Genomic DNA, 14,214 nt, shown 5'->3' on the forward strand with positions numbered 1-14,214 from the left:
ACTCCGGCGATGGGAAGCCTATCTTCGCCCAAAAATCCGCAAGCACTTCATCTCGGGTAAGGTCTGGGGATCGACTAAGCGGCGGCACGTCGGGCTCAAGGTCGAGACCCTGCCACGCTACTTCCTCCGCGATCTCTCGAGCTTCTTCGCCCGAGGAAACGTCCTCCGAGAGGGCAACGAATCTGGATCCCGATGCCGGCTGCATCGGCAGCTTTGCCAGTTGGGTTGCCCCGGCGTGACCACGGAGCAGCCGTGCGCGACGACGTCACCACGGAGCAGCCGTGTGCGATGGCGGACGGGCCGATCTGCCGGCGTGCGCGATAGCGGCTCTTAAGGAGGCGCACGATTTTTTCTTTCGCGAATCTCCACGCGCCGTCGCACCGAAAGAGACCCGTGCGGCGCTTCTGGGTATATTTTCTTATTATTCTAAGCATCGGTTTAGTATTCTGTGGAAGGCATAATTTAGTGTGTGCTTCTCAACTATTCTATCTAGACAGTTGACACAGTATCTTGCTAACAGAAATGGGACTATACAACTTGTTAAAAAGCTGTAGCCTCTCACAGTTCTCTTGTTAAGCACTATGAATAGCGACAATTTTAGTTGGAGTTCGTTTCTTTACAATGGTCTGGCTTCTACAATGCAACTTGTTGAGGGTTAAAATTTGGTCATACTTCCAAAAACTTGGTTGTATACAGCATATAGTCGACTTAACTGACTGTCCTTTCTGCATGAGTGTATGAAGTCAGTTAGCTTAATTGCGCACTAGTGCCTGGACTTACTTTGTGCAATAAGATTTGATTATGCTTGTTCTACCTTTTTAACTTGTAGGCTGTTTTATATTATTTCTTAGGGCGGAGCTAATGCTGGGCATACTATATATAATTCCGAGGGAAAGAAGTTCTCCCTGCATCTTGTTCCATCGGGGATCCTCAGTGAGAACACACAGTGTGTGATTGGTAATGGAGCAGTAGTTCACCTTCCTGGTTTCTTTAAAGAAATTGATGGACTGGAGTCCAACGGAGTTTCCTGCGAAGGAAGGATTCTGGTATCGGATCGTGCCCATCTTCTGTTTGATTTTCATCAAGTTGTTGATGGGCTTAGAGAGGTGGAGCTTGGAAACTCCTTTATAGGAACAACAAAGAGGGGAATCGGACCATGTTATTCGAACAAAGTTATCAGGAATGGACTCAGGGTTAGTGATCTGAGACATATGGACACCTTTGGTGCTAAGCTCAGTACCCTACTGAAAGACGCAGCTATGCGCTTCAAAGGGTTTGAATACAGTAGCAAGACCCTCAAAGAGGAGGTCGAGAAGTACGAAAAGTATGCTGAACGTCTTGGACCTTATATTACCGATACCGTGCATTTCATGAACGAGTCGATCTTGCAAAAGAAGAAAATATTGGTTGAAGGTGGTCAAGCTTGTTAGAAGTATAATACGTAGAGATATTGGAGTATTCTAGAGTTAGAGATATAGTCGGTTTAAACTTAGCACAACTTGTCTTGTACTCCAAGAACCTCCCTTTGTATCCCTATATAAACCCCTCACCAGGGTCCAGATCAATACAACGAAATATTAGGGTTCTATATTTTCCACATGGTATCAGAGCGGTTAGCCTCACGGCGCCGATCCTAGGTCCTCCCACCACTTCCGCATCGCGCCGCCCCCGGGGAGATCTCTCCTCGGGGGCGCGGCACCCGGTTTCGATCTAAGATCGGATCGGTTCTTAGATTAGATCTTAGATCAAATTTCGAATTCCCAAATTCCTAGATTAGATTCAATTAGCCAAATAAAATCCCAGATCATACCCTCCTCCGGTGCAAATCGCTAAAAAAAATCCGGTGGAAAGAATTCTTAAGATCGCAAGTACGGCGGCGCTCTCACGTATGCAGGCCACAGGCGCGTCTGCCGGCCGATCGAGCTGCCTCCACGCGCGGCGCTCGCAGGCATGCAGCGTCCGGCTGATGCGCGTGGACTCCATCAATCTGGTCAGATCTACATGACTAGATCCAAGTGCTCACGTCTACGACATGTGCTGGTAGCAAGAGATTGCTACATGCGCGTAGGAGGCCGGCGTACACGCGCGCGTCTCAGGTCGTCTACATCGCCGACTCCACGACTTCACCAAGATCTGCACTGCACCGCGCTAAACTACAACGACCCGAACAACTACAGCAAGCTATACGACTTCATCAAAATCTACGTCGAGTTCTACCTCGCCAATTACATTGCCAAGGTCTACACATGGTCTCCATCGATATCCTCGTCAACACTGCCGCCGCCGCACTATGACAAAAACCCGCCGCCGCCGCAGAACCGCTGCCGCCGCCGCGCTATGACAAAAACCCGCCGCCGCCGCAGAACCGCTGCCCGCCGCCGCCGCAGAACCGCTGCCGCCGCCGCGCAAAACCTAAAACCCTACGACAAAAAACGCGCATTTTTTTGCGCCTTCGGCGAATACGGCTACACCACATATGACGACTACGACATCGACCATACCTCGACCACGGCTACATCATGCTCGGCTACCTCGACATCGACATCAACAAAACGTCTACGGCAACTCAAGAACTCCAGTCAACAGCGTTCGCGTCGTCACTTGCGCCTCGACACTCCCGCTGTGACTGCGGGAGGGAAGAGAAGGAACCAGAAGGGGACGCCGATGATGACAAGGAGGAGAAGAGGATGGAAACGCAAGACTTCAAATCCAGTCGCAAGCGTTCGTTTCACTCCCGCTACGACTGAGGGGGAATGTTAGAAGTATAATACGTAGAGATATTGGAGTATTCTAGAGTTAGAGATATAGTCGGTTTAAACTTAGCACAACTTGTCTTGTACTCCAAGAACCTCCCTTTGTATCCCTATATAAACCCCTCACCAGGGTCCAGATCAATACAACGAAATATTAGGGTTCTATATTTTCCACAAAGCTACCATGTTAGATATTGATTTTGGCACATATCCATTTGTTACTTCCTCAAGTCCCTCAGCCGGGGGAATCTGTACTGGCCTTGGTATTGCTCCAAGAAGCCTTGGCGATATCATTGGAGTGGTGGGTACAATTATCTTTGAACTACTTAATATTTTTTACAATCCTTCCCTCCATAACCTAACACTTCAAGGTGCAGGTAAAAGCTTATACAACCAGGGTTGGATCTGGTCCGTTCCCAACAGAGTTGTTGGGCAAGACTGGTGATTTGCTCCGTGCCTCTGGAATGGAATTCGGGACTACAACAGGTCGGCCTAGGCGTTGTGGCTGGCTTGATATAGTCGCACTCAAATACTGCTGCCAAATCAATGGTTTCTCATCTCTAAATCTCACGAAACTCGACGTGTTAACTGGACTCAAGGAAATTAAGCTGGGCACCTCGTACTGTACTGAAGATGGTAAAACACTCGAATCATTCCCGGCAGACCTTGATTTGTTGGAGCAAACTAAGGTAAAGAGAAACTGTTTGTGATGTTCCGCCGAGTCGGTTTTCATTGGTACTGTAGTTTCAACGCGGTTCTTCGTTTGGCTTGACGACAACTCTTGTGGTCTCTGCTGGTGTAGGTCAAGTACGAGGTCCTACCTGGGTGGGAGGAAGACATAGCCTTGGTACGAGACTACAACGATCTCCCGGAGACTGCTCGTTTATATGTGGAGAGGATAGAGGAGCTGGTCGGTATTCCGGTCCATTACATTGGTGTTGGACCTGGACGTGATGCTCTCATATACAAATAGGGTGTTTCATAAAGCATGCCCTATATTCTACAAATATTATCTAGGCAATGGTTTGATTTAATTTTGCTGTCTACTGCTTGTTATGAAGGCATTCCCCGACTGGAGTGTGTGAAAAATGAACTGGTAGTAGATGACTGGAGGATATGTGCATTTCTTCAACATCCTTTATGAAATTATGAGGCTAACAAAGTATAGCTCCATCAGTGTTTTGCTCTGTTTTTTCACACGACCCCCGGAAGATAAGGGAACACAACAAGCAGGAAAAGTAAAGTGTTTTTGAAATGTAAAATCCCATTGAGGCTAACAAGTGTTTTCTTCTGTTTGAATGGGCATTTGATTTGGTTAGCCTTTTGATCCACATTTCCCACACTAACTGGTTGCAACGTGAATCCATGGTCCCTCAGGTTTCATATGTGCACTTGATGGATTTCAGGATTTCCAACACCAAACAAAAGGATCTTTGGAGGCGAAATGTAATTCTCAACACTAAATATTGGGAGAATACGCTGATAATATGAAGCCAAAATGTTCAGCATTATTCAGGACCTGTTAAGGGCTGTGTGAACTTCGAAAGAAAGAGAACATTAATTAACTTCCAGATTTGCAGAGAAGCCTTATGTAGCAGCAACGTCAGGACTTCAGAGCGTGACATATTTTGAAAGGGCAGAATGGTCAGCACGATGTTGTTTTCTCCAGTCTTTTCATCTTGCGATGGTATACAGAGTTGAATTTTTGATAATCTGGCAAATATTGCAGCCAGTACTCAACAAGACAAACTTAGATTTGAGCTAGGCGATACCAAAAGTGCAACGCCGCAAAACATAATAACAGTAAGGTGAACTGGATAAGGGATTTAAGCTGACAGAATGAGATACAGGCCTGACAGTCAAAGCAATCTGGGCTCCAATTTTAAGCAGAAGGTTCTTTTTGCCTGTATAGACTATAGTTAAATTTTGATCAGATTTGGTTGGGGTGCGCCTGCCCAGGCAGTAGTGCAACGCACTGGGCGACACGCAAGGGCCCCAGTGGCAAGCCACTGTGGTGGACCCTTCCCCACAAAAAATAAATTTAATATCGTTGTGGGCACATGGCCCACATATCAGATATTAAACTGATAAGAACAGATACTACACTTGATCTTAGCCAAAAGGCCGAGAAAGGTATGAGTTGCTACGCTGAGGCACGGCTCCTTATATAGCGCAGCTTCGCTCCGTCTCCTCTCTCGCTCGGCGAGGTGGGACTAAAACGAGTCGCGGGGAACGAACGGGACGACTGGGCAGCGTGATGGGTTACCTTATACTTTGGGCCGCCAGGTAAGAATCCGAAAGCGGGCCTTATTTTCCTTCAGAAATAATTGGGCCTCCATTCCCTCGGGAGACAAGAATGATACGGCTCGTTCGATTGTGCTGGTTCCCGGTGGAGGTAAGGGGTGTCTACTTTTTACCAACCGAAATGATGCAAATATTCTGGCAAAAATCGACTGGAGCATCTAAAAACTGAAATAGGATTAGATGATTGGAGGATATAGGCGTTTCAGCATCCTTTATGACAACGAAGTATAGCTCCATATAGGTGTTGTGTTCTGTTGTGAAAGTAGGGAGTAGAATTTTCCATTCTATGATGCTAGTACCTGATTAGGAGCTTAGTACTGTTCTTATGTGCACTGGGCTTCCAACACCAAACAAAAGTATCTTTTTGGATGCAGAGTAAACTCTTTTGTACGCCAAGTATTGTGTGCGAGAAAAAAAAAATCTGAAATCTGAAGCCTTAAACGTAAATATTATGACAGTCTCCACAGTTCGCTAAAATGAGTAAAAACACCAGATGCCAGTATCTCTCTTCTAACCAAGGTCATAATGCAGCCATCGTCCATGCTGTCGAGACTTAAGGGCATCTCCAACCGGGCGACCCATCCCGCGCCCGCGCGTCCGGATGGGTCCAGCCGGACAAAAACCCGGCCCAGCGCGCGGACCCATCCCTAAAACGGATGCCCGCGGCGTCCGGAACGACGCAAACCCGGCCCAAATCTTGGCCGGGTTTGCGTGGCCGCGGACGCGAAAGGCTGGTCGCTCGCGTCCGCCCGCTGTCCGCCCCTGGCCCGCGTGTCATAGGCATAAATAATATGTTTCATTAAATAGAACTCATTACATTTTTTTTAGCTACTACTTCTATCCTATACGTACGGGGCCGGCGGCCTCGCCGGCGACTCCTCGCCGGCTCGCCGTCGGGGCCGTGGATTTCACTCGACGCGGGCGGCTCGTACGCGTGAGGATTCCACTCCGGCTTCCTACGGGCTGGGTGGCGCGTCGGCGGCGGCGCGGGCGTCGGCGGCGGCGCGGGCGGCTTCGCGGGCCTCGGCAGCTTGGACGGAGGGCATCATCCTCCTCCTTTCCGCCGGCGCAGCTCGGGCGCGCTCGCGCTCCGCCTCCCGAGGCGGAACCATCCGCTTCCCGCATAGCTCAAGCTCCCGCGGGCGGCGCGTTCCACGGCGGTGCGCGCCTCCGGGCGGACGCGGCCGGCTTTCCGGGCCTCGTGGTTGCCCCGCCGCCGGCGCATGCGCTCTTGCCGGCCGCGCTCCGCCGACGCGAGCATCCTCCCGGGCGCGCCGCTCGGGCGACGGCATCCGGATGAGGTCACGGGCTGCTCGCATAGCGAGCGGCTCGTTCTTCTTGCCGAGGAGGTCGCCTAGCGGCGGCGGCCGGCCCGCCGCATGCCCTCGTGCTCCTTCGTCACGCGCGTGAGGTCGGCGAGACGCTCCTCGATGGCGGCGTTGATGTTCGCCGGCGCGAGGTCCTCCGCGGCGACGGGCTCCTCCGCGGCGTCCGCCCCTCCTCCACGGCCGCGTACCCGGCCGTCCGGGGTCTCGTGCCGGCCCTCCGCGGCCGCCGCTTCCCCCATCTCCGCGTCACCGGCCTTCTTTGCCGCCGCCTCGGCAGCCGACGCGGAGCGCCTCGTCGTCGGCGACCCACCGCGAGTCCGCGCGCTCCTCCTCGTCCGTCCGCGGGAACCCGGCCCGGCGGCGAGGGAGAGCTTGGCCCATGTGGACCGAAGGGTGCGCGGCATGGCGCCGGAGAAGGTGGAGGGGAAGAGAACGGTGATGCGGTCTGGGTGAGACCGCCGCCGTCTTTATAGCCGGCGGTCTGGCGGGAAACTTGGGCGCGAGCGCGCGCCAATGGCGTTTTCGCGCGCGCGGGAACCTTGGTGCGCGCGGGATCTTTCCCGCGCGTTCCACCTCCCGCCATGGCTGTCCCGTCGAGGCCTCGCCATGGCGCAGCGCCGCGCAGCGAAGACGAACCACGTGGCGTCTCTTTGGGTCGCCGCGTTGGGCGCCGCGTGCGACCCAAACGGACACGCGGACGCGGGGCGCTGTCCGCGTGTCCGGGCGGGCACGCAAACGGCCCAAAACGGACGGCCCAGCGCGTCCGTTTGGGTCGCCCGGTTGGAGATGCCCTAACTGGCCATATTGCAAACAACCACACTTCCGTGGTTAGAGCATGTCTAACAGACCCCGTATTTTTTCGCCCCGTATAACACGAGTAAAGGGCCCTGTATCCGGTTTTCGCCGGCCAAAAACTCGGGCGAGCTAGCAGAGCCCGTATCCCCACCCCGTAAAACAGAATATTCTGTTTTACGGGGTGGGATACGGGCTCGCTAGCTCGCCCGAGTTTTTGGCCCCTCAAAACAGGGTTTTAGACAGAAATTTGCACAACAATTTCACATCAAACATAGCACATCCAAAATATGTGATGCATAATTCATAGTTTTAACATCACAACACGATCATACGCAATGTTCAAGCCACGGAATTCCCAAATGTGATCAACCATCAACGGATTCATCACCACCGGCGCCACCGCTCGCCGGAGACTCACCTTGATCACGAGCTTGACGCGCAGCCTTCTTCCTCGCAATGATGTCCGCCTTGGTCTCCTTCCACCACGCCGACTGATCCTCGTCCATGCCGTCGGTGCGCATCATCATGATTTCCCTCTCCTCGGCCAAGAGCTCCTTCATGGCCTTGGCTTCTTTGGCTGCGATCATCTTCATGTCAAGCTCCTTCCTTGCTTGCACCTTGGCAAGCTTCACCACACTCTTCTTGTCGGTGATGATGAGCTTGGTCTCCAACGTCTTCATCGTCAATGCCTCCTTGGACTTCATGAGTTGATCCAACTTCTCCCGGAAGCTAGCTGCTTCACGTTCTACCTTGACCCTCTCCTTGGCCTTCTTGTTGCCCTCGGGCTTGCCGGTGTTTCTCCCCCTCATGTCCTCCGCTTCATCATCCATGGTGATAAGTGCCTCCTTCTTGCACTTTGGCTCGTTGTCCCGCAACTTCCATTTAGGAAGATGTTGAAGGATGGAAAAGCAATGTTCAAATTGAAATTCCTTGTTCTTTGAGCCGGCCATGTCCTTGTACCGTTGTTGAGCATACTTGGGCTGCACAACAATAGTATGAAGAGATGTTTCCACATCATGAACACATCATCAACACAAGGAAAACTTACGTAGTCCTCCGGCACGCATCCACTAGGAGGGTTGTCGGCCACTTGATCCATGGCAGCACTCCAACGAGAACAAGCCGGCTTGATGATGTTCCATCGGCCTTCAAGGGAGCGGTAGGATCTGTCCGCCATGCTCTTCGTGCGAGGCTTCAGCTGGTGGTATTGGTCCTCAATGCGCTGCCAATAGCGCTTGCCGCCTTGGTCCACTCCGGTGCACGCATCCATCCCCACCTTGCTCCAAGCACAGACCAAGATGACGTCCTCGATCTCGCTGTAGTTCGCCGTGCGTGGCTTCGGCGTCGACGAAGAACCGGGGGCAGCCGGATCAACCTCAACCACCTCGTCCTCGTCACCCTCATCCTCCTTCTCATCATCAAACTCTTCAACATTGCACTCCCCATCGAATGCACCGATACCGGCGTCCAAATTCACCGCGGAATCGTTGAGCATGTCCAAGTACGATGTTGTGGACTCAACATCGAACACCTTGTCTACGTCGATGGTGGTTGGCGGCGCGGGCGGCGCGGGCAGCGCAACGGCCGGAACGGACGGAGGAGGGGTCGTGGCCTTGGAGGCCGGCGGAGGCGCGAGGCCGATGCGGCTGATTGCCTTGGTCCGCACCTTGGCCGGCGCCACGCCCCTCGGCCCGGCGGCCTTGGACTTCAACCGGCCCGTCTTCTTGGCAGCCGGCGGCGCTTCGCCCGGTGAATCGGCGGCCGCCGCCGGTGGTTCGAAGAATTGCTTCGGGATCCTCTTCCTCTTCGACGGGATGGTGGAGGCGATCATGGCGGACACGACGCCGGCGGCCGGCGGACCTCCGACGGGGACATCAACCACCGCGCCCGAAGGAGGTGTACCGCCGGCGGTAGGCGGCTCTTGCGGACGGTCCATGGCGGCCGGATCCGGCCGGGAATGGCGCGGGGAGGAGATCGGGCGGCGGCGGCGGCGGTTGGCTTCGGCGAAATGCTTCCCGCGCAGTGGAGTGGACGATAGTGGTTTCGCCCACTATCCCCGCTCCCACCCCGCACAAGTAGGGGCGAGGACCCGCCCGTACTCGAAAACAGCAAAAAACGATTCGGGGGGCGTTTTTACGGGGCGTGCTAGACGGCCGGGTAGAGCCGAAACCCTCAAACCGGCGGTTATTATACGGGTTTGCCCCTTTTACGGGTCTGTTAGACCTGCTCTTACAAATTAGGTTTGAGTAGTCAATACCATAAATGGAACACCACAACATAAAAACAATACAGAAAAAAAACATTACATCCCAGACCAACAGTTCCCACCTTTGAAATTAACTATGTTGAATCTTAACATGATTGTGCAAACAAACCATCACAATCACTAGTTAAACGACACTAGATTTAACAAGTGAAACAGGCACACAGGCCATCGAGATTAAAACGAAGAACAACACTGAGGTAATTAGAGATTCAGCATCAGTCATATTCAAGTTCATCGGGTGTAATCGGTCTCTTCAGTGGTATGATGGACTTCTTGTCGACGTCTTGTGATAACGCTTTTCTCATATCTAAGAAAAATACCAATGAAAGAAGTGAGCAATAGTATGAGAGCAAAAACACCAGGTATAATATGACGTAAGTGTGTGGCACTCAACAACTTACCAAGACCATCTTCTTCGCCTGAGTAGTAGCGAAGCACCCTTCGATAAACCACGTAGCCAAGCTATGTGGACAAGGAGCATAATTAGATAAATTCACCCAGGAGTACCATATGTTGCAACCTTTGCACAAGGTTTCTTGGTTTAATTTTCTAAAAAAAAGTTCCTTGATTTCACTGGCAAAACATTATACTACTCCCTCCAATCTCTTTTAATTGACTTGGATTTAGTACAAAGTTATACTAAATCCGAGTCAATTAGAAGGATCGGAGGTACTATATTTAGGGAAAATAGAAGAAATGACTAATTCGAAAAAACTGGCTATTCGGCATTCATAATCAGTATTGACATGTACAGCAGCAGTAAGCTAGTGAACATGAAGTTTGTAGGAGGTGTACCTTCTCATACATCCTTATCGCCGGCATGTTAGATGCCCTTACAAAGAGATCCACAAAGTAAGCCTTATCCCTGAACAGAAGAATTACCTTTTAGTGGGCTATGGAGTAACAGCAGTGAGATAATATCTAGTATAATGTACAACATGATAAGGCCAGTCATGGAGCCAAAAAAAAATGGCAATAAATGTCACACTAGTAGAGTGAAAAGTGAACTGCAGTACGGCATCACGAGGGCAGATATGTTTAGTTAAATAACCGAGTTCTATGATTAAGAGAGCTGGTGATGTCTAGTACGACGAAATATACATTGGGAGGTACTCTTGCTAATCCAACTAAAGAGAGTTTTGCATAAGAGCTATCGAGCAGAGAATGGGAATACCACTATCCCATTAGCACACTACAAGTTCTGATCACACTCTCTTGATAACTGTTACGGTCAGGCATCTTGCTGTGCGGAACACAAAAAGAACTTTCATACTTGAAGTAAGCTTACAGAGTGTATATGTCTTTGATCTAGTTAGCAAATGCTGTAATCAGGAAGGGCAAGATTTAACCAGCATTGTTATTTGGCGAATTAAAATGTGGAGAGTGATGAAATCTCCCAGTGTGCTCTGGAACTCAGATGTAAAAAGTAACATCTGGAGAATCGAGGGTATGAAGTATATCATAAATGCTATTAGCTCAACATACAACAGAAAATATTGCATTCTATAACGACCATGTAATTGCGGAGATTCAGTCACAAGGAAACTAGGTTACTTACATCTTATCACTGATTTCTTCCAGCAAGTGCATAAGCGTCTTGGCTAACTTCTGTCTCCGAAATTCTGGGGCAACAGACACTGCTGTAACATGTCCATGCCAAGATTCTCCTTGTCCTTCAACCTTACCCATGACTGCACCAGATAACCAACTCAATAAGTTCGATCCTAAATTAGGAGAAGGTGGGTAGGGAAGAAATGAAACAAGCATAGTACCACTAAAAGATTGCATTCAACATCACAAAAGTTGTACAATCTCTCTAACGCCAAGATGCTCGATCCCTTGAAATTCCATCCAAGTTCCAATTCATCAGCTAACTACAGTTATACTGTCATTTGGCATGCCCTTCAAATCTCACGCCCTGAGATGTACAGAACACGAACTACTTGGAGAACAGATTTCATACGCTATTTCACCTGATTCTACTCGCACCTCCGCAAATCATTACTGTTTTTGCACAGCATACAACAGCAGAATTATACTAAGACTATGCCTACAAATTCCTACTGTCTCGACTCTTCAAGAGCGAAATCCAGGGTTTACAATCTACAATTTCAGCTAGTCTGACAAAATAAGGAGAATCAAAATAAAGTACTCCTTCCGAGCCTTTTTAATTGACTCGGATTTAGTATAACTTTGTACTAAATCCAAGTCAATTAAAAGGGATAGCAGGGAGTAGTAAGTGACCAAGGGTAGGATAGAGGACATACTGTATCCCATGACGCGGTCGCCGGGGTTGACGGCGGTGTGGAAGTAGTCGGGCCAGCGAGCCATGTAGGTCATGTAGAAGGACATGTTGAACTGCGGCGAGCAAAACAACAGATCAGGCCGGGGAAGAGAAAGGCCGGCCGGACGGACACCGACCGTGTCGTCGAATCAAGAGAGCGAGAAGGCTTTTGGGGGATGGCTTACGGTCTCGGTGAGGTGGTCGAGGTTGACGGGGGCGAAGCGGAGTAGGTCGTCGCAGCAGAACCGGCGGATGGTCGTCATGATCTCTCTCTCGCCTCCTCAGCTTCTGGCGGCGGCGGCGGCGGAACGGAATCTCGTCGCGGGTGGGGCGGGGTGGCGGCGCTCTATCCGGATTTCCGATTCTTGTTTCCTGGTCGGGTTGGAACTTGGAAGAGGCGTCCAGCAGTGTACGGCCGGGATGGTTCGGATCGAGTGCGAGGGTGAGTCGAGACTCGAGAATGTGCGCTGATCTGAGCCGTCCATTTCCAAGGTCAGACGACTCCGGCAAGTTTGGGACTGCCATGTAGTCACGGAGCAAAATGCACCACTTGATGCATCTCCAACGGTGAGATCTAAATCATAGCCGGCAATGATTTGAGGAATCTAGTGAGAGAAACTGGTCGTATCACGCTCCCATAAAAATGCACATCATGTCAACCCAATACGACCGTTGGTAAACCCTAAAAGAGCCATGTCACATTTCCTTGTATCTGCCCTCGTGCAATCAAATAAACTCACGAGACTACACCTTCCTCTCTCCTCCTTTTTCTACTGGAAGTCGATTTTAGGGATAACTGGTGTGGGTGTTCCAAAACTTTTAGCCGCCAGGTGTGAACATCGACTTCAATACGTAGCCGACATGTGTGATACCGACTATAGTATTTGGGGGTTATCGTTGGAGATCCTCTAATTTTAACAACTTTATCTCAAGATGTTTGTGTTCTTGCGAGTACAAGGCAAGTGATTTATTGGTTAAGAAAATAAGTGATCGCTCAATTTAACATGATTTATTAGTAAAGAAAATAAGTTTATGTTAGCGGGTTTTCCTTTCAAGAAAATATCCATTACATTCGTAGAGAACTAGAGACATACGCCTATTGTTCCACTCTACATTACCATGAAGTATATAACACCTTACCTTACTGTTTGATGTCCACTATCAGAAGCATATTGACCAAGTGGCAGAGCGATATTCATCTTGGAAGTTGGGAGGGGGCATGTACTTGTTGAGTGTTTTAGCACATACCCATTTTAAGAAGGTACTAATTTATTCAGAGTGCGGCGTGTGTGAGCTTGGGCTCTAGGTAGCTCGTTTTAGAAAAGCATATCAAAAATGGTAAGTGAAAGCTCAAAAGTTTAAAAAAAATTATGATTTTTTTAGATGTAGTCATAATCCACAATCCGTGAGTCAACAAAGAGCAATTAAAAGTCAACAATTAATGTCCTCGAATGGTACGAATGTTCCGCAAAGCTTTGTTTGGGTGTATGTATTGAAATTTGGAATTGAATTAAAGTGGAAATACAAAAATTGAGTTGGAAATGAACTAGCCTCCAATTCCAAAAAAAATCTTTGGATGTGCATGATATTTCCTTTTGGAATCAAAGGGTGGCATCCAATTCCTATTTGGATGTACAATTCTAGTGAAATTGCATGTTTTATTGAGTTTGGACAATATAAAGTTGTGTACATTTATGGAAAATGGTTGTGTGTATATTAGAATGTTTATATATTTTTCACACATAATAACATTAAAATAATTTTAGTAGGGTCAAAACAACAACTCAAGTAGAAAAAAATCATGGAAAATACATGTGCTACAATGCACACACCATTTGTAAAGGAGTTATTTAGAGCATTGATAGTTAATAAACCATTCATATCATATTCCATATTCAACTTCAAACATTCACGGAGCATAGACATGATGCAACGACATATATGTACACAACACAAATTCACGTCATACCAGGCACACATCAAATTTGTACCATACTAGAGATATTGAAGACTATCCTTTCAATTGAACTCATATGCTACTTATTCTCCCGAGATTCTGTAGTTCAAACAGATCAAAATTTAGGAACCCAATTGAAAGAACATCTCTCCAACTTTATGGTTTTGTGTGTTTGATGACAACATGTGTATTACATTGATGTGCGTTGAAATGGTGCAGAGTTAATCTTTGATCGAATTCGTGTTGAAAAGCAAGAAAAAGAAAGGAGAAAATTTGCCCCAGGCCGGATAATCCGGGGCCGGAAATTTGGCTGAACATTTTCCTTGGCACCGGAAATTCCGGGGGGGGTTGCAGAATATTCGGCCTCGCTTTCCAACAACGCCCTTCTTCCCCCCCAAGTTCAGGTTGCTCACCCTCTCCAAGTTTGTCCACTCAAGTTGAGCCACCAAGAATCAGTCGATCTCCTCATCAAACCATCCAAAGCTCTTGATCTTTGGAGAATCGAAGGAGAAGACCCTGATCTACAT

The 14,214-nt window shown here is 49.2% G+C and overlaps 2 protein-coding genes and 1 non-coding gene across 3 annotated transcripts; 1 reads left to right on the forward strand and 2 right to left on the reverse strand.

The window, feature by feature from the left end:
• The first annotated feature begins 729 nt into the window (after positions 1–729).
• LOC124697153 (adenylosuccinate synthetase 2, chloroplastic) lies at positions 730–3,733 on the forward strand. Its single transcript, XM_047229786.1, has 5 exons — positions 730–735; positions 852–1,425; positions 2,933–3,054; positions 3,131–3,442; positions 3,556–3,733. The coding sequence occupies exons 1-5, from the start codon at positions 730–732 to the stop codon at positions 3,724–3,726; spliced, it is 1,185 nt and encodes a 394-aa protein (XP_047085742.1). The 3' UTR covers positions 3,727–3,733.
• A 960-nt stretch (positions 3,734–4,693) lies between these two features.
• Positions 4,694–4,890, reverse strand: LOC124705103. The gene has a single exon (XR_007003945.1). It is a non-coding gene; the product is annotated as a U2 spliceosomal RNA (small nuclear RNA).
• Positions 4,891–9,458: 4,568 nt separating this feature from the next.
• LOC124700168 (N-terminal acetyltransferase B complex catalytic subunit NAA20) lies at positions 9,459–12,059 on the reverse strand. The gene is made up of 6 exons (XM_047232334.1): positions 11,916–12,059; positions 11,714–11,804; positions 11,005–11,137; positions 10,242–10,311; positions 9,848–9,908; positions 9,459–9,753 (listed from the first exon to the last, which is right to left on the reverse strand). Exons 1-6 carry the CDS (start codon positions 11,991–11,993, stop codon positions 9,662–9,664), a joined length of 525 nt encoding a protein of 174 aa, XP_047088290.1. The 5' UTR covers positions 11,994–12,059; the 3' UTR covers positions 9,459–9,661.
• Positions 12,060–14,214: the final 2,155 nt, after the last annotated feature.

Source organism: Lolium rigidum, chromosome 3 (genome assembly GCF_022539505.1).
Source record: "Lolium rigidum isolate FL_2022 chromosome 3, APGP_CSIRO_Lrig_0.1, whole genome shotgun sequence".
NCBI classification, from domain to species: Eukaryota; Viridiplantae; Streptophyta; class Magnoliopsida; order Poales; family Poaceae; genus Lolium; species Lolium rigidum.

Coding starts and splice junctions, on each gene's coding strand:
- LOC124697153 (XM_047229786.1), top strand. Junction 1,426..2,932: donor GGTTGAAGGTGGTCAAGCTT/GTTAGAAGTATA, acceptor TTTTCCACAAAG/CTACCATGTTAGATATTGAT. Junction 3,055..3,130: donor TTGGCGATATCATTGGAGTG/GTGGGTACAATT, acceptor TTCAAGGTGCAG/GTAAAAGCTTATACAACCAG.
- LOC124700168 (XM_047232334.1), bottom strand. CDS start 11,993: ATGACGACCATCCGCCGGTTCTGCTGCGACGACCTACTCCGCTTCGCC. Junction 11,805..11,915: donor TCGACCACCTCACCGAGACC/GTAAGCCATCCC, acceptor TGCTCGCCGCAG/TTCAACATGTCCTTCTACAT. Junction 11,138..11,713: donor CGACCGCGTCATGGGATACA/GTATGTCCTCTA, acceptor TATCTGGTGCAG/TCATGGGTAAGGTTGAAGGA.